This window comes from Spermophilus citellus (assembly GCF_964194105.1).
Source record: "Spermophilus citellus genome assembly, chromosome: 2".
Classification (NCBI taxonomy): Eukaryota; Metazoa; Chordata; class Mammalia; order Rodentia; family Sciuridae; genus Spermophilus; species Spermophilus citellus.
This window is the reverse complement of record NC_138183.1, coordinates 5,341,714-5,367,333: the sequence shown is the minus strand read 5'-3', so window position 1 is coordinate 5,367,333 and position 25,620 is coordinate 5,341,714. Positions and strand designations below refer to the sequence as shown.

The 25,620-nt window shown below is 41.1% G+C and overlaps 1 protein-coding gene across 9 annotated transcripts in view; it reads left to right on the top strand.

Moving 5' to 3' along the window:
* NUP214 (nucleoporin 214) overlaps positions 1-25,620 on the top strand; it is an 88,127-nt gene that overhangs the window by 5,342 nt on the left and 57,165 nt on the right. For 4 of the 9 annotated variants that reach the window (XM_081280081.1, XM_081280080.1, XM_081280079.1 and 1 more), the window contains exons 5-18: positions 793-863; positions 2,390-2,453; positions 2,935-3,038; positions 3,809-3,915; positions 4,656-4,722; positions 5,672-5,798; positions 6,845-7,006; positions 10,862-11,336; positions 12,792-12,967; positions 15,339-15,433; positions 18,118-18,204; positions 18,403-18,552; positions 19,415-19,573; positions 22,521-22,624. In XM_081280081.1, coding sequence (XP_081136207.1) covers positions 793-863; positions 2,390-2,453; positions 2,935-3,038; positions 3,809-3,915; positions 4,656-4,722; positions 5,672-5,798; positions 6,845-7,006; positions 10,862-11,336; positions 12,792-12,967; positions 15,339-15,433; positions 18,118-18,204; positions 18,403-18,552; positions 19,415-19,573; positions 22,521-22,624 — 1,948 coding nt within the window. Of the gene's footprint in view, positions 1-792; positions 864-2,389; positions 2,454-2,934; positions 3,039-3,808; positions 3,916-4,655; positions 4,723-5,671; positions 5,799-6,844; positions 7,007-10,861; positions 11,337-12,791; positions 12,968-15,338; positions 15,434-18,117; positions 18,205-18,402; positions 18,553-19,414; positions 19,574-22,520; positions 22,625-25,620 lie in introns of those variants that run through there. The other 5 variants (XM_081280084.1, XM_081280083.1, XM_081280085.1 and 2 more) reach the window with 5 other exon arrangements.

Below are 25,620 nucleotides of genomic sequence, written 5' to 3'. Positions count from 1 at the left end.
CCCTGGGTTAATATAGTTCTTTGGTCAAGTCTGTTGGTCAAAATTTATGCTAATCATGTTTTCAAAAGTATCAGTGCTGGGGCTGGGGATGTGGCTCAAGCGGTAGCGCGCTCGCCTAGCATGCGTGTGGCCCGGGTTCGATCCTCAGCACCACGTACAAACAGAGATGTTGTGTCTGCCGGAAAATAAATAAATAAATAAATTAATTAATTAATTAATTAATTAATTAATTAATTCTCCCCCCCCCCTTCTCTCTCTTAAAAAAAAAAAGTATCAATGCTATTGGTCCCAAATTTACGCTAATCATTAGGTTTTGGAAAACTGTTAATTCTACTGTTTGGCCCTGCAATCCCATTCAGGTCTGCTATATTTTCTTTTTGCCTTGGCTAGTCGAGAGGGAGGAGATTGAGATCTGTGAATCCTGGATGCCCAGGGGTTGGGCTGTGACAGTGGGAGAGGTCAGCCTTCCCTGGCTTGCCTTAGCCCTGGCTTGCAGTGTCTCAGGCCCATGGTGGTGTGGCAGGCTCTATGTGGCTGCAGACCACGCTTACTTTCAGTTCTCAGCAGGGACTGGTCGATTGGCTGTGCAGCTTGCGGGCTGGGAAGCCATGTTGGTGATTGGCTTGCATTATTAAAATGATTGTCCTTTTTTCATCCTGCTGGGTAGGGAAGATCCATGTCTGGCAGAGGAAGGAGAAGTGGTGATTATATATGTAGCTGTTGTGTGATAGGTGGCGTTGGTTTGCTCCATTTTCTTCTATTTTTAATTAGCAACATTTTCTTTTTGCCCAGTGTGCTGGAGCCCCAAAGGAAAGCAGCTGGCAGTAGGGAAACAGAATGGAACTGTGGTCCAGTATCTTCCTGTAAGTTCTTGAACTTCAGAATTTTTCTTAAGTTGCCCACTGTTTGGGGGGTGGTTTGGGAGCCTCTTTGTTGTTTTAGGTATTAGAAAGTAATTTATGCTGGGGTTGGGATTGTGGCTCAGCGGTAAAGCACTTGCCTTGCATGTGTGAGGCACTGGGTTCGATCCTCAGCACCACATAAAAAAATAAATGAATAAAATAAAGGTTTAAAAAAAGTAATTTATGCTCACCTCAACAGTGAATGAAGAACAGAGTGGAACTCTTTCCTTTACCCCCTAGTCCTTCCAGTGGCACCCACTGTATTCTGAAGTGGGTGGCCTTCCTCACTTTTCTGGTTGCTTATACAGATAGTCCATGGGCAGAGGCATTATCATGTCTTGCTGATTAAATAACTTGTGATCATATTCTACTCACTGTTCTACCAATATTATATCCCCAGTTCATTCAATAAAAATGAATTTAAGGGGAAAAGGAGTTAGTGGAAAAGCCATTAACATGATGCAGACTCACTCTGCGTTAAAGCCCCGCATTTGTCTTAACTCAGTCCACTTTAAAGGCTTGGTCCCTCCAGCTATGGACAGTGGATAACAGAGGCTGTGGTTGTCTGTGTGTTCTCTTGTCCTGTCCCTGTGATTTTCTTGAGATAATACAAATATCCTTCAATACAAATTGACTCACACATGTGTCTCTTCAGTCCTGGATACAAAGGAGGGGTTCACAGGTCTTTCTGGCATCTGTCCTGACACTTCTCCTGAGATTGCTCTCTGGGCTTCCTGGGTAGAAATGCAGTAGTTTAGATGTAAGGCCAAGGCTTGATTTTTTTTTTTTTTTTTTTTTTTTTTACATGTCACATTTAAAATTTTTTGAGATAAGTCTCTCTGATCACTCAGGCTGGCCTCCCCTTCTGAGCTCAAGTGATCCTCCTGCCTCAGCCTCCCAAGTAACTGGGACCATAGGCACGCATGAGTGTGCCTGGCTTCTTATTTGTTATTGCCAAAAGTTGCTAGGTGAAATTTGACACATACTCTGTTGAATGTATCAGCCTCTGAAAAGCCAGTTGGCTTGATTTTACTGCTTTGATGCTTGCCTTTTTTTTTTTTTTTTTTTTTAATCCTAGCTTAGCATGTGTTTATGAGCTGTGGCCCCAGCCCTATAACTTAATGTATTGAGGTCTTTTTCCAGTGCATTACCTATAGAGTACTTCATCCTCTTTAATGGCTGCTTAGTAGTTCACTGGGTAAGTGAGCCACAGCTTGTCTACCCTACTATTTGGTAGTCACCCACGTCAGTACTAGTAGTTCTGTCACTGTATATGCTGTTGCATTAAATTTCCTTGTTGCCTGCATCTGAACACGTTTGAGTATTTCTCTAGGATAGGTTCTAGGATTAGACAGTGTTCTTTTTATTCGGTCTCTTTGGCTAGGGAGATGGAACAAGGTTGCTTCTAGGGCAGCAGGTTGGATTTGGCAGTTTCATTGGTTTAGGGATTATTTCATTTGATGACTCCCCCCTCCCATCTCTTTCAGACTTTGCAGGAAAAAAAAGTAATTCCGTGTCCTCCATTCTACGAGTCAGATCATCCTGTCAGAGGTAAAGATGTTTTTCGAATGTGCTGACCTAATGAGATACTGGCTCTATTACATAGACATTCCAGGTCACATGACATACCTATGTACTTGTGCAGGGGAGTGTTGGTACCTGTCCCACGAATAATGTCAGTATTCAGTCAGCTAATTAAACCAGTGTAGGGGTTACCCTCTGGAGACACCTGTGTCTCGTGGAGAATGGCTTGAAATGGATCCCGACTTTATTAAAATTTTTCAGAATTTGCTCTGATTAAAATCCAGCAGGGAAAAAAAAATCTACCACTTTGAATGCATTTGGGCTTCATGTGTCTGAATTGTATTTAGTCACTGAAACCTGAAATTTCATTAAGTATTACTAATTCGATTTTTTACCCATAATATGTTAAATTTCATAGCATAAAGTGGCTATTTCAAACATGAGATGCTTTTTGCCATCTCTCTTGCTATCATTTGATTTCTTGCTGACTGGGGTGTGTGTCTTTCAGTTTTGGATGTGCTGTGGATTGGTACATATGTCTTCACAATAGTGTATGCTGCTGCAGATGGGACCTTGGAAACATCTCCAGATGTAGTGATGGCTCTGCTTCCGGTATGCACACTCAAGAGCGTCTTTGTCTTCTGGGAGTTTGAGATGGGAGCTCTCATGACTTTAGAGGCTTGGGTTTCGGGTTTCTTGGCTTCTTGGCAGTGATGGTGCAGATACAGGTGAAAGATTTGTGCCCAGGGACTAAAATTATGATGTCCACTTATGGCACCTGCAGATATTTAGTTAGGGGTAAGAAAAATGATAAAGCTTGCTTTTACTTAAGCCATAAACTGTAAATCTTGGTTAATCTGATAGAGAAATTTTGGAAAAGAGAATATATTGATTTAAAAAATTCAAGTATTTCCTGAAAATATCCAGTGGACCAGGCCCTGCTTTAAAGCTGAAAATACAGAGGTGATCAAAACAAAGTCCTTGCTTTTATAGATCTTGTGATTAATGATTGACAGTAAGTACAGGGTCAAGGAGGGATAAGGTGATGGAGAAAAGAAGGTAGTGTAAGGGATGGGTGGCAATGAGGGTACCATTGTCTGTGGGGTGGTCAGCAAGGGCCTCTCTGAGGCGGGGCCATGTGAACAGAGAACCAAGTGGAGAGGAGTGAGTCCTTTTGAAGATAAAGGAAGAACATTGATAATAATAAGATCAGTAAAGTGTTGCTGAGTACTTAGTATGCTAATCTATGTATTTGTACATAGATTTGAGTGAATTTTCTTGTCCAATTTAAATGGTTTTATCTTTTGAGATTCCAAACTTGGTAGGATTCAAGAAAAAGAATTGCACTTGAGATTTTTTTATTCTCACACTGTTCATTGTAGAAAAAAGAAGAAAAGCACCCAGAGGTATTCGTGAACTTTATGGAGCCCTGTTACGGCAGCTGTACAGAGAGACAGCATCATTACTACCTCAGTTACATCGAGGAGTGGTGAGCAGAAGGGTCACTGCTGTCACTGATAGGCCATACCTCAGGCACACTGTTCCCTGGCCATTTTTTCTGTAAGGGAGAAGGGTTAAGGCTGAGAGGCCCTAAACGTATTTTCAGCTGCTGCTTGATAATGTCTGTGACCACTGCTTCTGTTCCTCCCATCTTGAGTTATTTAGATTTAATATATACTATGAAAAATCCAGGGGCTGGGGTTGTGGCTCAGCGGTAGAGCGCTTGCCTCGCATGTGTGAGACCTTGGGTTGGATCCTCAGCACCACATAAAAATAAATAAACAAAATAAGATATTTACAAAAAAAGAAAAATCCAGTTTTCTCAATAGCCCCAGTGATAACGTATGAAAATATTCATCTTTGAGGAACATATTATAAGTTTCTCTCTGAGCAAAGTTTCCTTTGAAAGAAAGGATGCATAATGCACCCATTCCTTCATTAAGGTTTTTCTACTTTTAGGGGCTGTGTTGTGAACTCTGAGTTGATTTTATTCTGTATTCCTTTGTTTTCACCCAGGTAGACAGCAGGTAGATTCTTCAGAATTTCACCCCAGAGACTAAAAAGCTCAGCTCTATACTGAGAACTTTCCCACCTTTCTTTAGCAAGATAGGAAACCTTGCCCTCTCCTTGACTTGTGGAAGGAAGCTTCACAGATGTTAGTGTAGACCCAGGTTGGCTTAGAGTTGTTGATGTGCTTGAACTTAATGGTCTTCTGGTTTTATTCTTAAGGGATTTAGTGCTGGCAGCATCTGCTGCTTCCACAGAAGTTAGTATCCTTGCTCGACAGAGTGATCAGGTAAATTTCTTTTTTTTTTTTTTGTCACTTTTCTATTGTGTGATACATTTCTGAGAAGGATTTTGGAGGGAATTAACTATATGGTTAAGTTGGAGATGAGGTCACAGCCCTCTTAATGGGTGAGAGCAAAGCCTAGATGACAGGTGCCTTAGGTACGATGGCTTGGGTATTGCATTGGAGAGATGTGGGTGTCAGATGCAATAGTTCCTTCAGTGTGTTTTAAAAAAAAAAAAAGGCCCTCTGTTCTCTTAGATCCATGCACAGCTTGTGGAAGCATACTAGTAAACAGCCTCCAACCGGAGTGTACCTGGATATGTGGAGAATTCCTGCCTTGCTTCATTTGTTGTCTTTTTTCCTTTCACTTAAACCTGCTCCTTCTATAAATTATATAATTATTAGCTTTAACTATAATAATCAACTGTGTAAGAGAAACATGCAGATGATATCAAATTGTGATTCTTCAGAAATGCAGGTGTTTCTGAATTTACAGTGTGGCTGTATCGCAGTAAACTTTCTGTAAGCTGAAACCCACAAGTCAAAAGTGCATGGACTCTACCTCACCTACAGAACATCAGAGCCGGCAGCGCAGTATAGTGTCAGTTGTTTGTGCTGGAGACTGGCTGGCTGGAGCTGCAGCCTACTGCTGCTGCCCATAGCATGAGTATTCTCATGACTTACCTAGGTGTGATGCAAGGTACCTTGGAAAACATTCATGATAGTTTTATTCACAGGGCAGGGACTTTATACACCAGAAACAGAGAAATTAATCTTGAAAATAAATGCTCACTTCCTGAACTCTTCATGGTTTTGAGACTGTTTCCCCAGATTTCAGAGTTCCCTGTCAACACATGAAGCTAAATTATAGGAGGTCTTCTTCTTTCCTTATCTAAATGATGTTGGGGGAAACAGTGCAAAGCTCTAACCCATGTAGACTTTCTTTTCCCTCTAGATCAATTGGGAATCTTGGCTGCTGGAGGATTCAAGTCGGGCTGAACTGCCTGTGACTGACAAGAGTGATGACTCCTTGCCCATGGGAGTTGCCATAGATTATACCAACCAAGTGGAGGTCAACATCAGTAAGTGTCACTGTGCTTGGTGCAGAAATGATCTCCTTACTAGTAATGGTTATTGTCAAAAAGCCAGGTGATCTACTCTGCTGGACATTTTTAACTTCTTGTAGCATATTTCTACCCTAAGAGTGATGGGGGGTACCTTGTGACAGCACTAAAACTAATTTGAATGAGTACTCGTTGATGAGACCAGTGGTAGGCACTGTGTTTGTGTCCGCATACTTTTAGAGTCTGCTTGAAGTATATAACATTCAGATTTCATAGCTTGGTTTCCTTGCCCATCGAAGTTCCCCAGTGACCTCCCGAGGGAGTAGCGTCCTATTCCAGGACTTCACATTACTGCTGGGTTAAAGCAAAGATGAGAAAACAGACTTGACGTCTAAGGCTTCTACTTTGGGCTTGGGTGTGTGCCCTAAAGGTGTTTTCTCCCCCACAGGAGCTCAAGAGCACTGCAATCAGTAAAATGTGAAAGTGTAAAGAGGAGTCTTTGTTCACTGGTGCTTTAGTTTAGAGAGCTGTCCCTCTTGGATACCATTAAGTTCCTTGTCCTTTCCTTGATCATGCTAATCCCTTAGTCTGATTAGTTCACTTACTCCGATTCTCTTGAAATTGGCAATGTACATATGTAGCCTTTATCTGTGAAGGAATGTACAGTAGTTTGACTAGCTTTCTGTATCCTGCTGTGTGTTTTCCAAAGAGTCTACTCTCATTTTCTGTTAAACCTGGCACTTCCTAGAGCCCCCTGTCTTGGTCAGGGAAATGCTGAACCTACCTCCTGAACTCTGAGACTCATAAAGAAAAGAGCCTTGGAGAGCACAGGGTTACTGGAGCAGCTTGCAGGGCCCAGTGGGAGGATGGTGACTTGATAGTGGGAACACTTGTTAAATAGCTGGTACCTGAAAGGTGTTCAGATCTGCATCTATTGATGCACAAGGGCTTTTGAAAGGAATCCCCTCTGGCCGCTTCCTACTTCCTGTGCAGGGCAATCTTTCTCTTCCGGCCCACACTCTCAAATTGACTTGGCTCTTTTATCACCTTTGTTTTCTTTTCAGATGATGAAAAGACTCTTCCTCCTGCTCCAGTTCTCATGTTACTTTCAACAGATGGTGTGCTTTGTCCATTTTATATGATCAATCAAAATCCTGGGGTTAGGTCCCTTATCAAGACTCCAGAGCGGCTTTCATTAGAAGGAGAGCGACAGCCCAAGTCTTCAGGTACTTGCCTCTGCTTGCCCTGGTGGAAGGGGATCCACCTTGGTGAGCACGGGAGCACTCTCAGGATGAGGACAGCCAAGGGACGCCTGTGGTAGTTCTCGCCTTTGCCCAGTCTATCTTTTTTTTTTTTTTTTTTTTTTTTTGAGAGAGAGAGAGAGAGAGAGAGAGAATTTTTAATATTTATTTCTTAGTTCTCGGCGGACACAACATCTTTGTTGGTATGTGGTGCTGAGGATCGAACCCGGGCCGCACGCATGCCAGGCGAGCGCGCTACCGCCTGAGCCACATCCCCAGCCCTTGCCCAGTCTATCTTGGTCAGGCTTATGCTGATCTCTTCCTCAAACGTATACCCATGTCCTTGCCTTCCTTCACCCCTAGACTCATTTGCTAACCATTACTTTAGAGAAAGCGGAAGGTCAGCCGCATTGTTCCTATCAGGTTATTTACTCTGTTTTAAGATCCATGTTCTAAGGATGTGTCTAACCAGGGGATTTGATTAAATTGATGTTTATACATTCATACAGTGAAAGATTTGAGTAACTATTAACAGTATTATGTTCATTGACAAAGAGTGGCATACCATGAAAAAACACCATAGGCTATGTGATCCCTTTTCTTTTGTTGGGGGGCGGGTACTGAGGATTGAACTCAGGGACACTTGACACTAAGTCACATCCCCAGCCCTATTTTGTATTTTATTTAGAGACAGAATCTCACTGAGATGCTTAGGGCCTTACTGAGTTGCCGAGGCTGGCGTTGAACTCATGATATGTGATCCTTTTTTATGAGAAAAAATAAATACATAGAAAAAAACACTTGAGATAGATAATGACTCTAATGCTGCTAGGTGGTAAGAAGGTGGGAATTTTATTTTCTTTTGTTTTATTTAATTTTAGTTTTTTTCCTTCTCTTTGAAAATATTACTGAAGTAACACGTATTAGAGAAAAATGAGCAAATTCATAAAAATCAATTTTATTGATTTTTAAAATTTAGTTAATTTGATTATTTAATTATTTTGGCATGTAACTGTGATAAGATTTTTTTTTCTTCTAGTATGGCTAAAAAAGTCCATAGTGTAAGCAGGTTCATATCTAAGAAAAACTCTTGACCAGTTAGATTGAATAAAGTTGACAATTTGGTGGGTATAATTTCTTGCTCCTTAGTGCTGAGTGAGTTTTACATCATTAATAGAGCCACTGGGCCCTGCCTACTGCGGTGCTGCCCCAGGTAGTATGCCAGGTGGCCAGCATAGACGGAGCCAGTGTTGGAAAGCTCCGTTATCTTTAGTGGGTGTGCTCTTTGAGTAGTGTCTCCCCCGTAAGTTATCATGAGTGCCATGAATTACTGCACTTGAAGTCTGGTTTGTGACAAGCAGGACAGCCTGTTGAGTCAGCAGCCTGTGGGGCAGTTGTTTCTTCTTTGCTGCTAGCCCATCAAATGCCTGAGCAACCAGAGGTTGGTTTTACTGTTGGCCTCTCCTAGAGGGCCTCCCTTCTTATCTTACAGCTGGTGCAGAAGTAATAGTCATGCTCAGAAGCGTGGACAAGAACCCCTGAAGGGGTAGAAAGTCTGTCCCTGCAGTTTGCCAGGTGGAGATAAGGACTAGGTCAGTTTAGAAAACATTAATGGTTCTGCTTCTGTGCTGCTACTCCAGGATGGTATTGGAAGAGCAGTAGTAGCAGGGTGACGGTTTCCAAATGTACAATTCTGTTTTCAGTGGGAAAATGCCTGTGATGTCCTTAGGGGCTGGCATGTGTTTTTTGAGTTAGTCTATCTGATAATGGAAGTGACTGGCATCTCTGTGTTTAAAGAAGCTAGCTGTTACTGATTCTGTATGTGTTATGTTAAAGAAGTATTTGTAGAGCAGATTTGTTGCATGATTGTATTTTCATAGAAGTGACAATCTACTTGAGTCTTTGTTTTCAGACAATGTTATTTACACCCTTGTATCCTACGTATTTCATTGCTTTAGACTGTGTTTCCCTTGAAGATTTACTGTCTTCTTAGCCAGTATGGAAGGACCAAGGCTTACTAATGTAATTAATACTAGAAGAAAAAAATCTTATTAATTAATAAATAGGAAGTATATTGATAAAAATATCCTTTTTATTTAATTAGTAATTTCAAGAATTTATGTGTTTATCTTATAGAAAGTTTTGAAATTAAAACAAATTTTTTTATAATTTTATTTTTGTGGTATTTGGTATTGAACCCTCGTACATGCTCTGCTACTGAGCTATATCCCTAGTCAAGCAAGACCACTTTTAAGCCTATCTTTTGTTTTCCAGTGTTTTTCTATAAGCATCTTTCCTTGACTTGTGAGAAAGGATGTGTACATCCTTGGAGAATTGGCTTTCAATTTGAGTCCTAAGTATTGTCTAGATCCTTAGGCTTCGTGGTTTGTGATTGCTGCTGGGCTCATTGACACATGCCTATAATCCTCGTGACTTGGGAGGCTGAGGCAGGAGGATTGCAAGCAAAGCCAGCCTCAGCAACTTAGCAAGGCTCTACGCACCTTAGAGAAACCCTGTTGCAAAATAAAAATTAAAAAAGGGCTGGGAATGTGGCTCAGTGGTTAAGCATTGCTGGGCTCAATCCCTGGTACCAAAAAAACAAAAGGGTTTAGGATTCATTGGCTCCTTTTCACTATTTGGTTTGTTTATATCTTTTTCATTCTTTAGATTATTTTTATAGGTTTTATTCTTAGAAGAGGGTTATTTGGTCAATTATTTTGTGTTTTTTGAGACATTCTGCCAGAATATTTTCTAAAAACCATGCTAAATTATTTATCTACTGAATATAAAATGTTTCGTGTTCATTTCACCCATCTAGTCATGGAGGATCATACATATTTAAATTTTAATAGTTTAGAGGACAATAAAATTGTCCCCTAACTTAAGTTTATAGTTCTTTGGTTAAAAGGAATGAATGTGGGGCTGGGGGTTGTGGCTCAGTGGTAGAGCGCTCGCCTAGCATGCATGGGGCACTGGGTTCAGTCCTCAGCACCACATAAAAATAAAGATACTGTGTCCACCTAAAATTTAAAAAAAAAAGAATGAATGCATTTTCTTTTTGTGAATTAGGTTCCCATCTTATTTTTATTAGAGCCTTGACATTTTTTATTTTATTGTAATTTAATTTTATTGTTTGGTAGGATTAGGGATTAAACCCAGATGTCATGCTTACTAGGCAAGTACTGCACCTCTCACTGAGCTAGAGTCTTGAAATTTTTTTTTTAATCTCAATTTGTTTTTTTTAATGCAAAACATTTTGTTTGTCTTTTGCTAGAAATTTTTTAGTTCATGTACTGTTTATTTTATCATTTCTAAGTATTTAACATTTTTCTGTTATATTTTTTATCAAGTTGGTAGACTCTCAGAGACCTCACATGTCAGCTCACTCGTTGCCCCCTTTGAGATATATGTACAGAGGTGCTTTTGTATAAGTTTTTAGTTCATCTGGAATTGCTTTAGTGAATATTTTGAGGTAGTGATTTAAATTAGATTTTTCCTGGTTGTTAAGTAGGTGGTGCAGAATGGCTCACTTGTCCCTTTTTCTACTGCCATAGGGACACTGAGAAGTGTGTGTTTTCTGTATTATCCTGTGGGGTCTCCATGAGGTCCAATTAGCCAGTCTAACATCTTTCCCCGTTTCCATGTTCCTTCAGAGGTTCACAGCTCCCCTTCTGTTAGGGAACACCTGCCATGGAAAGTCCAACACTACCTTTTTTGGTGTTTTTGGCTTCTTGAACTAGGATCACTGCACAAACCCTTCTTCACTTGCTTTCTGTTGTGTGGACCTTAGTGTTAGAGTGTTAACTTTATCCTCCCCTTTCTCCTTGATTCTCATTGCAGGAAGTACTCCCACCACCCCAACCTCCTCTCAAGCTCCGCAAAAGCTTGACGCCTCTGCAGCACCAGCCCCTGCCTCCCTTCCATCTGTGCTGCCTGCCACTCCCATCGCCACCTTCCCTGTGCCTTCTGCTGGCGCTGTCCCTGCTGTATTCGCCTTTGGTTCTTCATCCTTGAAATCCTCTGCTTCTGTCACTGGGGAGCCCCCTCCATATCCCAGTGGCTCTGACAATCCCAAAGCAGCCCTGGGCTCTGGCACCTCTACCTTCTCTTTTGCTCCTCCTTCCAAAGCCTCTGTGGCTCCCACCCCTGCAGCATCGCCCATGGCCCCGTCTGCTGCTTCCTACTCCTTCGGATCATCGGGTTTTAAGCCTGCCCTGGAAAGCACACCAGTGCCAAGTGTGTCTGCCCCAAGCATGGGAATGAAACCCTCCTTCCCGCCTTCAGCCTCTGCGGTCAAGGTCAACCTTAGTGAAAAGTAAGTCACTTTTAAAGTTTGAGTCTTCTGTGCAGTTGGTAGAAATGGTGCGTGTCATCTGCTGGAAGTAGAGCCTCTGCAAGTAAAGTTACAGAGCTTTTTTCTGAAGTGATACTTGCAAATAGTTAAAATTCAGCCAGCGCAAAGGTTTACATTTCATCAGTGGACAGTCCTGAGGGTTCTTAGGTGGCATTTTATTTTTTTGACTACTAGAGATTTACATTTAAATACTTGTTTTGCTTTTTCAGAGTAGGAATTCCTTATTTTAATTAAAGAAGATAATCCAGAATATACATCCTGGAAAGGAAATGAGTCCCTCCTAGTCTTTTTTCCTCTTCATGTCCACCCTGAACTTAGCAGTTTTCTCAGTTGAAAAAAACAGCCACCATAGTGACCTGGTGCAGCTGTGGATATGTGAGGTGACTCTCTTGCCTGGCGGTACCCTGTGACTTCTCATTGCTGTTGGAAGACCATCTAAACTCTTTAGCATGGTGTTCAGTTTCTTCCAGATCTAGGCCCTGCCCATGCGCCCATATCTTATTTATTTACTTCTTCATTGTCTTCATCTGCTTATTTCTTTCTCCCCACTAAATCTTACGCTTCTTGAGAAAAGCCCTTCCTTATATCTTTTTTTTTTTTTTTTTTTTTTTTTTTGATACAGGCTCTTGCTAGGTTCTTTAGGCTGGTCTTGAACTCGTGGGCTCAGGTGATCCTGCCTCAGCCTCCTGAGCACTGGGACCTCAGGCATGTGTTCCACGCTCAGCTCCCTTTTCTTATGATCCTGAGTGTCCATACTACCAGATTTTTGCCTTTCTTGCCTATGTTGTCCCTTGTTGCAAGGGTGGTGCTGTGGCCATATTGTCACTGTTAATATTCAGTTGGCTCACAGTCACTGCATTCTAACCACTGCACAGTGCTCCATCTTGCTGGCTGCACTGTAGTTGTTGGACTGGTCATCTAATGATGGATATTTAGATATTTACACTTTATTCACAAGGTAGGATAGACTTTCTATAAGACCATAGGCATTCCAAAGATGGCAACCTGTTTTCCTTTTCCCTTTTCTCTAGAGGAGGCGATCACCCCATAATGAGCTGTTGTAATTGGGTTCCACCCTGATTTTCACTCAGGTTATTAGACTAGAAAATAATCATTTCATGTTGTCTCATCTTCATAGTAAATACTACATTGATGCTTTAGTTGAATAGTTTATTCCTAAGTAAGCAGATGGTAAATGTTTCCTGTTTTCACTTTCATGAGTGCAGCTAAGTATTTGTTTCCTGGAGGCAGTGTGGTGTGGATAGTAAGTTTTTCTTTGGGTGCCTTCCATGTTCAAGGCCCTGGGTTCAATCCCCAGCACTGCCAAAAGAATTTTTCTTTGGTGGTATTGTTTGTGCTCTGTGTGAAAGAACCTTCTAGAAAACCCTTTTGATGCAGTTACACTGCCATTTTTAGGTTTACCACAGTGGCCACCTCTGCTGCTGTCAGTAGCTCTCCAAGTGCACCCTCGATGATGCCGTTCTCTCCTGCCTCCAAGCCAACTGCTTCTGGACCACTCAGCCACCCCACGCCTCTCTCAGTGTCATCCAACTCCACGTCTCAAAAGTCCTCAGTCTCTTCCTCACCATCAGGTATGGTTTGAAGTCAACAGGTTTAGACCTCAGTCCTTCCTTTGCACATTGACAATTTTCAGTGTATTAAGAATCTATACTAACATAGTTGGACAAGATTATTTTTTTCTTGTTACCTGTGTCTCACACTAATGTGCTGTGATGTTTTGGGTCTGGGGGTTGAACTCAGGGACACTCTACCACTGAGCCACATCCTCAGCCCTATTTTGTATTTTATTTAGAAACACAGTCTCACAGAGTTGCTTAGCACCTTGCTTTTTTTTTTAAGAGAGAGAGAGAGAGAATTTTAACTTTTTTTTTTTTTTTTAAGTTTTTGGCGGGCACAACATCTTTGTATGTGGTGGTGAGGATCGAACCCAGGCCGCACGCATGCCAGGCGAGCGTGCTACCGCTTGAGCCACATCCCCAGCCCAGCACCTTGCTTTTGCTGAGGCTGTCTTTGAACTTGCCATCCACTTGCGTCAGCCTCAGGGGTTGCTGGGATTATAGGCGTGCATGCACAGGGCCCAGCTTGTGCACTTTTTGCACTCTGAATTGGGAGATTTGCAGTGGCTTTAGTGCTGCCAGGCTTCTCTCTGACATTTGTCATGGAGAGTTGAAAAGGTGTCTTGATGTTGGGCATTTGTCTTCACGTGCAACCTGCCATATGCAATGGGCAGGTACGGAGCAGTTCTTTCACATGCACAGGAGAGAAAGAGCCGCAGTTGAGTGCCATACAGCAAGCACGTGAATTAATTAAAGAAAATTAATGGGGATAATTATAGACAAGTTAAGTTGCAGTTCTTTTCAAACATGTGGAGGTTGCAAAAATTTGTAAATTTTTTTTCTGAAACATTTAAGAATTAATTTTAGACAAATACTTAAGTGTGTCTCTCTCAAAAACAAGGACACACTTAATGTATTATTAGATTTGGGAAATTTAACAACAATCTAATCTAAACTCATTCACATTTCTAGAGTTGTTCCAATAAGGTTCTTCATGGCTTTTTTTTTCCTCCTCTAATCCAGGAGCAACTAGAGATCACACACTGCATTTAGTCTCACTTAATCTCAGTAGTTCTTAAACCTTTTTTTTCCCCCCCTTGGTCTTTTGTCACCATTACTTAATTCTTTTTTTCCCAAGTGGTACTGGGATTGAACCCAGGTAACCAGGGACACTTTACCACTGAGCTACATCCGCCTCCATTTCCTTGTGATTACAGGTGTGCTCCACTGTACCTGACTGGTGTTTAATTTTTAAAGATTGAGGGGTCTAGATTATTGGATCTCAGTGCCAGCTGTACACTAAATTTACTGGGAGACCCACTTCCTAGCATTGTGATCAGACTCTGGGATGAGGCTTTGGTATGAATTTTTGGTGTGTTTGCTTTAAAGTGCCCCCGGTGACTGTAATATGCAACAGAGTAAGAATATTTTAGAAGCTTCTAAAAGGGTCCTGAATACTGTGAGTTCTTACAAGGTGATGGGATCCTTGTTCTAGTCTAATGAGTAAACTTCAATTTAAACTTGGATCCCTAGTTCCCAGAGCTGCATCTCAGGGTTCTGTGAGGAGTCAGAGTAGGCCAGAGGGTCCTTCATGTGGCTGCACATACTTCCTGTGACATGCACTGCAGCTGTGACTGACTGCTGAGTGGTTTACATAGGCCTAGGGTGTGGCTCAGTGGTAGAGCACTTGCATAGCCTGCAGGAGGCTATGGGTTCCATCCTCAGTGCTGCAAAAAAGTTTTTACATTGAGAATTTTTCTTTTTAATCTTGAACATTTACTTAGCTATATATCACATCCTGTGTTTGAGATCACAGTAATCTTTTACAACAAAAATTAATCTTTTTTTTTTTTTTTAAAGAGAGAGAGACAGAGAATTTTTTTAATATTTATTTTTTTTAGTTTTCGGCGGACACAACATCTTTGTATGTGGTGCTGAGGATCGAACCCGGGCCGCATGCATGCCAGGCGAGCGCGCTACAGCTTGAGCCACATCCCCAGCCCCAAAAATTAATCTTTTGAACCCAACTTTAAATGAGCTGAAGTGTAGTCTACTTTATAGCCATTCTAACATGGAGTAAGGTGGGAGGCAGAGCCTTATCTCAGGTAAAGTGGGGCTCTTCACAAATAACACAGTATAGCATTCATCTAAAACATGAATCAAAGAAAGGCTAAGAGAGTTTTTAATTTTCTTTTTGTCACACTCAGAATTTTAACATCTATTTTATTATTACCTTGAAGCAGAGGAAGTCATCATTCTTTAATAAAGATTGTAAGAGTGGAGCCAGGGACAGTGCATTTGTTACTTACTTAGGATTGGGGAAAGGAGTGGTGGAGAAACAATGGGAAAATGAATACTGTTTGTTGTGACTGATTTATGGTAACAGGGCGACCTGCTCAGAGCAGTCCAGGTCCAGTGCTCTCAATGGTGCAGAAGTCACCCAGGATCACCCCTCCAGTGGCAAAATCAGGCTCTCCTCAGGTATGTGTAATTCAGTGTACAATACTGAATTTAGTTTATGGTCTCAAGCATGCATGCTAACAAAATGGGTTTTCATATTTTAGAATTCAGATTTTGGAAATAGTAATTAGGATTATATGATGATCCAAGATCATCATATGATTTGTAATGTTTACTCATAAAAGCTATTTTTCTACTTACCTAATATTGATAAATAAATCAATAGAATAAAATTAACATAATATGCATATAGATGAGTAAATTGTCACTAACTGAATATACCTTGGTAACTAGCACCCAGATTGACAAACCATAGCATTACCAGGACCCTAGAATTCTTCTTCATGTGTCTCCTTCTAGTCACTACCCTTGCCAAAGGGTACCCACCCTCCTGATTTCTAACAGCATAGACAAGTTCATCCTGTTTGTGCCTTCCATCATGTGGAATCACATGGCGTGCCTTCTTGTAGCTGGTGGTTTTGCTCAACAGATGTCTGTGGGAGTTATCCGTATCATGTTGCTGTGTGGAATTCATTGTGTGACTATATTGGAGGGCGCTGAGTGGAATTCCACTCTTCATTTTTTCAGCTAACACTACCTGAGTAGTGTTGCTATGACATTTTAACCGTGGTCCTCCAGTGAACATATGATCTTTCTGTTGGGCCCACACCTAGGCATGCACATGTTGTTCTTCTGGTATTTTTCTTCTCTTTTTGATGTATTTTCTAGTCTTAATTTGTATTTCCCTGATGTCCAGCAAAATTGAGCTTTATTTACTATGATTATTGGCCATTTAGGCAGTTTTTTTTTTTTCCAGTACCCCTTCATGTCTTTAGCCTATTTTCAATTGGACGGTGTCTTTTTCTTAATGTGTCTGTTGTAGTGGGGCGTACAGGGGATTGAACTCGGGACCTAGGGCAGGCTAAGCATGTGTTCCAACCCTGAGCTATCCCCCTAGCCTCTTACTGATTTTTTTAAGAGTGAGTTGGAGGGGCTGGGGATGTGGCTCAAGCGGTAGCGCGCTCGCCTGGCGTGCGTGCGGCCCGGGTTCAATCCTCAGCACCACATACAAACAAAGATGTTGTGTCCGCCGAAAACTAAAAAAAAATAAATATTAAAATTCTTTTTAAAAAAAAAAGACTCCCCTGTGTTTTTCCTTTAAAAAAAAAAAAAGAGTGAGTTGGAGAGAAACACGTACACACAAAATGCAAATACAGTACTGTCTGAATTGCCTATTCATAGTTTCTTTTGATGAATGCAAGGCCTTAACTTTTAGTACAGTTGAGTATATCAATTACTTTCTTTTATAATCTGTGTTTTGTGTGTCTTGTTTTAGAAGTCATTTCCTATTCTAGTGTCAGAAAGATATTTTCCTGTTTTTAAAAAAGCTGTATTATTTTACTTATCACATTTTAATCTGTAGTCATCATTCCAGTTTATTTTAATGACTTTAACATAAAGAGGATTACCAGTTCCACCCCTGATTTGAATTCCCATGATTAGGAATCCTGTTTTCTCTTCTGTCTCCCGAACACACGTCTACACAGGGCACAAGGCAAGTGTCCTGTTCAGAGTTCTAGCCTGTGGCCCGATGCCTGACACATGACTTGTTAAACACACGCGTGTACGCACACACATTAGCTATTCTAATATCTAAAACTGCTCCAGTGTTAATTGTTGTATGTAGCAAATAATTGAAAAGGCACCTCACATGTTAACATCTATAATGCAGAGCTCTTGTGTCCCATCTCTCCAAGAATCTCTTTTTTTCCTTGTGTTCCCAACTCTGTAAGTGGCACTAACAGATCAGGACTTAGCACAAGCCCCAGACCCAGAAGTATCCCGATTCCTTGCATTTCTCCCTCAAACCCAGATTAGTAGGAGTTCTTGTCAGCTGTCTACTGTGTCATATGTCATGAGCACTTAGCTCTGCTGCTAGCATCTTATGTCATGCCATTGCCATCTCTTACCTGGTCAGCCTCTTGACGGCTCTCCCTCTTGGCTCCTACTGCTCCATGTCATCCCTATTCTACAGCAGCAAGAGGGATCTTTTAAATCCTAGATTTAAGTAGTCATTTAAACTCCCCTAAAATACCAGTAATGGCTTCTAGCACACCTGGAGTTGAATCCAGACTTCCTAAGCGTGGCCTTGAATGACATGCCTTGTGTGTCTCCCTGACCCAGTGCCCTGCCTGACAACATAAAGCCCTTGTTTACTTTGTTGTTTACTTGATGTGCCAAGCTCTATGTGCGTGTTCTTCTCATTCCCCAGGAGGTGCTTCCCCTAGATTGCCCCTGGCCTTCTGCCTCACTTCTTGCCTCAGTTCAGACAGCAGCCTCCGGGGAGGGCTTTCTTGGTCATCTCATTTGTCGTAGGACCCTGATCCCCTTTTATTGCCTTCATGTTTTCCTGTTTATTCATCAGTTGAATTTATCTGTTGTGTTTACTTTTTTTTAAAATCCATCTTGTCCAAGCAGGAGGTAAGTTCCATGAGAGTAGGGCCTTGTCTGTCTTGCTCATCTGTCTCCACTGTCCAGAAGGTGCCCTATACAAAGAAGGGACCCGGTAAATACAGTCCTGAAGAACCTATGGGGAATGAAGTATTTACCATATAAGTGCCATTCCCTGTGGTGGGCGCTGATACAGTTGCTTCTAGAAGCTGTAACAGAGAATCCATTTTTAATCCTTTTGTCTTCCATTTTAGGCGAAGTCACTTCCGCCTCCTGTCACAGAAAAACAGGGACATCAGTGGAAGGATTCAGATCCTGTGATGGCTGGAATTGGGGAGGAGGTAACTTTGAGGATTTTTCCCAGGAGTAGCTCTGACACTGAGACTGGAATGGCTTTGAGCACCTGCATGGCTGTTTATTCTAGCATTGTACCCTGACCAGTCCCAGGAGTCCCACTCGTGTCGCACGTGAGTGCAGCAGCAGTGTGGTTACTCCACACCACTCAGGCGGAGTCTTTTTCCTTGTTGTGACATCTGCAGATCGCTCACTTCCAGAAGGAGTTGGAGGAGCTGAAAGCCCGGACTTCCAAAGCCTGTTTCCAGGTGGGCACTCCAGAAGAGATGAAGATGCTGCGAACAGAGTCAAACGACTTACACACCTTCCTTTTGGAGATTAAAGAGACCACAGAGGTTTGTGTGTATGGATATTTCTCCCGAGTGGAGTTTTTAGAAATTGTCTTAGTGTTCGTGTTGTTTATGTGTTGAGCAGTTTACCCGGAAATGCCTAAATTCACATTCTTAACCATCTGGACATTATAACAGATTGCCTGACTTTGGAAAGTTAATCTAGCCACCCTATGTTTCCATTTTCTTATCTGTGAAATGGGATGATGATAATAGCATTCTGTAATAGTTTGTTACATTTCATTTAGATATATTTGAAAACTGAGTATCTTTTCTAGTGTAAGGCAAAACATATTAGAACTTACAGCATAGACGTGTCCATTGCTCGTAGCTAGCAGAGTTGTTGTTACCTTGGTTGCTGCTCACCCTGTGTAGACACTGTCCTGACACCTCCCTGGACTGCCTTGCTGAGCCCTCAGCCTTTCATGTAGTACATGCCGGTACCCTCTCCACTTTGCAAATCAGGAAACAGAGGCTTAGAAAGATAAGTTATTTTTTGAAAGTTCCCAGGTAATAGTGCTAGGTTCCATTTTGACTGTCTGTCTCCAGTCCTGGTCTTAACTAAGGTATCAGGAAGAGAGCTCTCCATGGTGTCAGTAGCGACATCTTCTAGTAGTAGGAGTGTGTGTACTATCGGTATTTTCCTTGCTTTCTAAGTTTCCTATTATTAGAATATGGACTTTTTCTAATAAGGACAAAAAATTAAAAAAGAACATTAATATCTTTCTTTCCAAGCAATAAAATGTTTATTACGTTATCGTTAAATATATTCATGTGTTCATGTTAAATGTTTGAGAAACTCCACCTTTCTTGATCCAAGCAGAGAGGTTTTATTTCTTATCAATATTTTGTTCTTGACCTTTTCTAGTCTCTTCATGGAGACATAAGTACCCTGAAAACAACTTTGCTTGAGGGCTTTGCCGGTGTTGAAGAAGCCAGAGAACAGAATGGTAGAAATCGGGATTCTGGGTACCTCCATCTACTGTACAAGAGGCCGCTGGATCCCAGGAGTGAAGCTCAGCTTCAGGTGGGGGAAGCTACTTACACTTCTTGAAGGTTTAAGAGTCAACTCCTGTTACCATCACTGCCTTTTTTTAGGTGTAACATTGGATGATGTCCCCTTATGAAGCTGTTGATTTTCTGCTAATAACTTCCAACTTTCCACAAACTTTCTTACCTGTGGCAAAGAAAATGGCATATGTTTTCCCTTTAATTTTTTTTTTTTTTTTTTTTTTTAGTATTTATTTTTTAGGTGTAGATGGACACAACACAATGCCTTCATTTTTATGTGGTGCTGAAGTTCAAACCTGGGTCCCGCTTGTGGTAGGCGAGCGCTCTACCGCTGAGCCACAATCCCAGCCCTCACTTTAATTTTTAAAAATTTTATTTTAAAAAAGAGATTTTTGTTTAAGACAGGATCTCACTAAGTTGCTGTGACTGGCTTTGAACTTGTCCTCCTGTCTCCGCCTCTCAAGCCACTGGGATTACAGGTGTGCACCATTGCACCTGGCTCAAAAATAGAATTCTTTTTTTTTTTTTTTTTTTAATTTTTAATATTTATTTTTTTTAGTTCTCGGCGGACACAACATCTTTGTTGGTATGTGGTGCTGAGGATCGAACCCAGGCCGCACGCATGCCAGGCGAGCGCGCTACCGCTTGAGCCACATCCCCAGCCCAAAAAATAGAATTCTTGATGGATCCTTAACCTTAGTGTTGGAAGAGAGCATTGTGTGGAAACAGATATTTGTAAACCAACTCAGGAATACTAATTATTCACATAGCAGATATTTTTCAGAGGCAGGTAATCTGCTAGGTGTTTAATACTCTTTCTAGTCTTTGTAACCAGCTGCTTTGCAAGGTAGGAGTGGTCGATCCCCCACACAGAAGAAGAAATTGGGCTTCCTGGGTTAGGAGCGGGTATTGTCCATGTGGTGTTGGCTGATGGGAGTGGAACCAGCACCGGATGCTCCATCTTCTGTGCCTCTTTCCTCTGTGCCATACTACAGCACAGTTGCTTTACCCACTCATTCTTAATCTTTATTTCTGCTTTAGTTAATTGGATTTTGTTTTCCATCTCTCAAATTTACCCAGAATGGCCTTAATGTGAGGGTCATCTTCCCCCTCCTCAAGTTTGCCTCAGACCCCCCAGTGGGTGTGCAGGCAGCCCTGGTCTCCCAGCTCAGGAGTAGGGTGTGTGTTGAAGAGTTCCTTCTGCTTCAGAGAACTCAAGCTTGCAGATAATTCCTCCTGTCATCCCTGCCCTGCCTCTGCTAATGAGAGCAGTTATCACTTCTCCCAGAGAGCTGAGGAGTTCCTGCTGTGGCTGTTCCTTCCCATGGCGAGGAGGGAGCACTGATGGTTCACCTACCATTTCCAAAGTATAGGCCCTGTGCTGTGCCCTGCTTGCCGGCTCCACCACTTGCCTTTTGCATACCAGGCTTTTTAGCCAAGCTAAAAGGAAAGCATAGCTTCAGATACACGTCACTCATTTGTAAAGGAAGAATTTTTTTTTTTTTTTTTATGGTGCCAAGTAGATAATAGCAGGTAGCATATATTGAGTGCTACTATATTCAGAGCAAAGATGAGGAAACTTGAGATGCTGAAACTCCCCAGGTTTCACCCCTCATAGATACTGGTCCTTGATCTTGGGCAGTTTGACTCTGAGCCTGAGCTTTTGGCCACTCCTCCCTCTACAATGTACAGTTCCTGCAGCTGGGTATATGACAGCAAGAAAGGCGAACACGGAAATTTAAAGTGGGCTATGTTGCTGTGGGACCACAAGTGAGAGGGCACATAAGCCACTCCAAGAAAATGTTTATGATAGAGAAGAGGGGCTGGGGATGCGGCTCAAGTGGTAGTGTGCTCGCCTGGCATGCGCTGGGTTCGATTCTCAGCACCACATAAAAATAAAATAAAGATGTTTTGTCCAACAAAAACTAAAAAATAAATATTTTTTTTAAAAAAGAGAGAGAGAAGAGCTGGGTTTTGCTGGTCAACCCAGTTGAGAGCTTCAGGATGGAACAGCATCAGCTGCTGCAGAGGTGGGATCACATCTAAAGTGGCCAAAGAGATTCCTGCCATCTAGTGTGAGCTGAAATTTACACTTGCCATTAAGGCTACTACTATGCCCTTGAGTCTGCTTCACTCTTTTAAATGCTATTTTCTGTTCTTTTAGTTGGGATGCACACTCTTATTTAAGAGTAATCATGAAAATACATTTTGATGTGATCATACCTTTGACCAGATAGGAAGTGCTTTTTTCAGTACTAGGCACATTTGTAAATATACTTAATTGAAATATTTCACCTTTATTTTTACATTCTAAGAGTTAAGTTGCATAGCCATGAAGGTTACTAGTGGTCCAAAATTCAAAGAAAGTTATTACAGGGCTAAAATAAGTTAAATTGGTGAGGATTTTAATAATGATAAATTTAGTTTCTCGTGCTAATAGTCTCCTTTGTTTTTGAAAAGTAAGTCTTTCTCAACTGGTGAGATGACTTATGTTCTACGCTATGAATAGATAGATTCAGAATTATTTTCAGCACTGTTTTGTTGGATAATTTTGTCTGTATTACAGTTAATTTCATGGGTGGGAGAGCAAAAACTAAATGGATGTACTGTCTGAGTACCAAAGTGCAGTGGAAAATTCCCAGACCATGTTGAGATCCCTTTCTAGGATCTGAAAAATTAGAATGAAGCAAGAACATTTCTTCCCTTGGGGCCTTAAGCACACACACCCTTTCTCTTTCCCTTTTTTTTTTTATACTTCTTCTGTGTCACACTGTTAAAGGAAGTTGATTTTCTGTTTTGCATTTTAATTATAATGTTTCAGTGGTTTTATTACTATTATGTTTTCCTTATTCATTATGTTCTCAATATAGAAATATTTTAAAATTATTTGGACTATTTTGATATATCTTCCCCCGAGGATACCAGAAAAATTAATCATTTGCCTTGTAATTTTTTTCTTGTAGGAAATTCGGCGCCTTCATCAGTACGTCAAGTTTGCTGTTCAGGATGTGAATGATGTTCTAGACTTGGAGTGGGATCGTCATCTGGAACAAAAGAAAAAACAAAAGTGAGTGAGGTCTCTCATACTCCAGAGTTGTACTAAGCGTTGTTTTAGAAATGCTGTTAGGGCATGTGTACAAACCTTTTGGACCTTTGCTCTTTTTGACATGGTCATTGCACTTCTAAAAATTTTGTTGATAGATCTAATAAATTGTGGTTAAGCAACTACATTAAAGAATTTATATTGCAGTATAATTATAATAGTGAAAACTTGGATTCAACTTAATTATCCAAATGTAAAGGAATACCCCAGTAAATGTGGTCACAGAACACTGTGTAAACCATTATATAGCATGTTTTCAAAGAAATTATGTTAAATGTAGTTTTTTTGTTTTTGTTTTTGTTTGGTTTGGTGTTTGGTACTATGGATTGAACTCAGGGATGCTTGACCATAGCCCTTTTTATTTTTTGAGACGGTTTTTGCTAAGTTGCTTAGGGCCTCGTTAAGTTGCTGAGGCTAGCTTTGAACTCATGATCTTCTTGTCTCAGCCTCCTGAGTTGTTGGGAACACATGTGGGCCACCATGCCTGGCCAGTGATTTTTTTTTTTTTTTTTTTTTTTTGTGGGGGGAGTGGTATCCAGGATTGAAATCAGGGGCACTCAACCATTCAGCCACATCTCCAGCCCTATTTTGTATTATATTTAGAGACAGGGTCTCTTTGAGTTGCTTAGCACCTCGATGTTGCTGAGGCTGGCTTTAAACTCATGATCCTCCTGCCTCAGCCTCCCGAACTGCTGGGATTATAGGCAGGTACCCCCTCACCCAGCTGCAAATGTGTTTTTAATATGATAAGGAAAACATGAAATAAAGCATCCTGGAGGTACAAACATAAAAAAGACTGGAAGTAGATCTGTACCTTCACAGTTATATCTTCAATATTAGAGTAAGAAAATTTTTTCCAGCCAGGTGCAGTGGCACATGCCTATAACTCCAGATACTCAGGAGGCTGAGGCACAGAGGATCATTGGTTCCATGCCAGCCTAAGTAACGCAGTGAGACCCTGTCTCAAAATAAAACAAAATATCAAGGGATAAGGTTGTAGTTTAGTGGTAGAGTACTTGCCTGCATGTGTGAAGCCCTAGGTTCAATCCGCAATATATGCAAATAATTCTTTTTCTTTGTATTTTTCTGTATATTCTAAAGTTTTAAAAAAATTTTGGTACAGGGGATTGAACCCACAGGTGCATAACTACTGTCCCATATCTCCAGCCCTTTTTGTAAAATATTTTATCACAGACAGGGTTGTGCTGAATTGCTAAGTACCTTGATAAGTTTCTGAGATGGGCTTTGAATTCATGTTCCTCTTGCTTTAGCCTCCTAAACATTGGGATTACAGGCTTGCGCCACCATGCCCTGTGTTAGTTTTTTGTTGTTGTGTTTTTGTTTTTGTTTTGAAAAAACTTTTTCCCCCTTGATTTATTGTTTATTTTTACTTGTTGATTTTAGATATACATGACAGAAGAGTATATTTGAGAATTTTTATTGAATTTCCTTGACACCTATCTCTGGCTTCCTCAAGGACGTTAATGGATAATTGGATAATTTCTGAATTGTATGGATATTTACTGGGATGAGTGGAATGATGGCAGAGGAATAGGAAAACCTTTTAGCCAAATCTCCTATCCCTGGATATCTGGTTTTATCCATGTATTTCTCAGAAAGAACAGAATGAATTCCACTGAGCAGAGAAGTGCCCATAAGAAATTTGAAAAACACATCAGACCTTAAGATAGTAGATTTCTGAAATGCCCGCCCTTGATGACTCTGATTAGCCCTGTATGGAAACAACCCGAAAACTGGTCTGTTTGGTTTACAAAGCTGTGGGAGCTTCACCATGGGACAGCATGAGTGTTGTAGGGGACAAGACTAGATCAGGCTTATAGTTGAGTAAGTAGAATTTTTAAAAAATGAAACTGTGCTGTGTGGAGAAATGCAGAAGAGCCCCAATCAGAGGACCCTTAACTTGGAGCAAAGGTATGGGGACACCCCCACTGTCCAGAGGAGGATTCTGTGTCCTATGGATTAGAGTCCTTGTCCCATAAGATTTGGGCCTCATTAGAGATGTCACAGCCCACTCCCTGCTTCTGATTCTGCTCTAGTTACCAGTAGTGTTCAGGAGTATAGGATGCTAACAGAAGCTGAGCTTCCTTTTCCTCTATGTCAGCCCATGGGTTTCTTACTTACACTTCCTTGAGTTTGCAATTCCCTTTATGTAGTTTAAATTCTTAAATTGGTACCGTTTTCTACTGCAATAACACTTTTCTGTTTGCAGCCCTTCTCTAAATATTACCACGTACCTACTGAAATTTCTTTACAAAAAATTTGTATTGAACTTCTTAGTCACCTGTCTCTGGCCTCCTCAAGGAGGTAATGGGAGAGACAGAAATAAAACAGGAAGTTTCTGTTCAACATAAGGGTTTTTCATTCCATAATAAGTGTTAAGAGGTAAAATATTTATGTTGACATACAATAACAAAGAAAGTTATTGATCTGAACCTGATGTACAATGACTTATTTTGTTTTTATCTGTATAGTTTTCCCCTAGATTGATAGAAAAATTTTGAAGGTATACTTAAGGGTTTAAAAAGAAAAGCAGAGGCATCTAGACCTCTCCCTCTCCATCCTTCCACCCTTTGACCTGACTCCTGGCAATGCACTATTTATTCCTTGACAGCTGTCTAAGGATGACTCACTCTGTAGCCCTCCAGGGAACCTGGAATTTTTTTCTTTTTATTGACTTTAACTTCCTTAGTGAGAAATACACAGGTCCTAGGTGTATGCCTCAGTGAGTGACTCCCATTTACTCCTGCCCTTCTCCTCAGGGCCTCATTGGGGTTTTGCCTCATGTGTGCTGCCCTTTGTGACAAGCCTGGCGAGTGTATTCTCAGCTTTACTAGGCTCTCATCTTCCTTTTATTTTCTAATAGTTTTTTTTTTTTTAATATTTATTTATTTTGGTTTTTGGCGGACACAACATCTTTGTTTTTATGTGGTGCTGAGGAT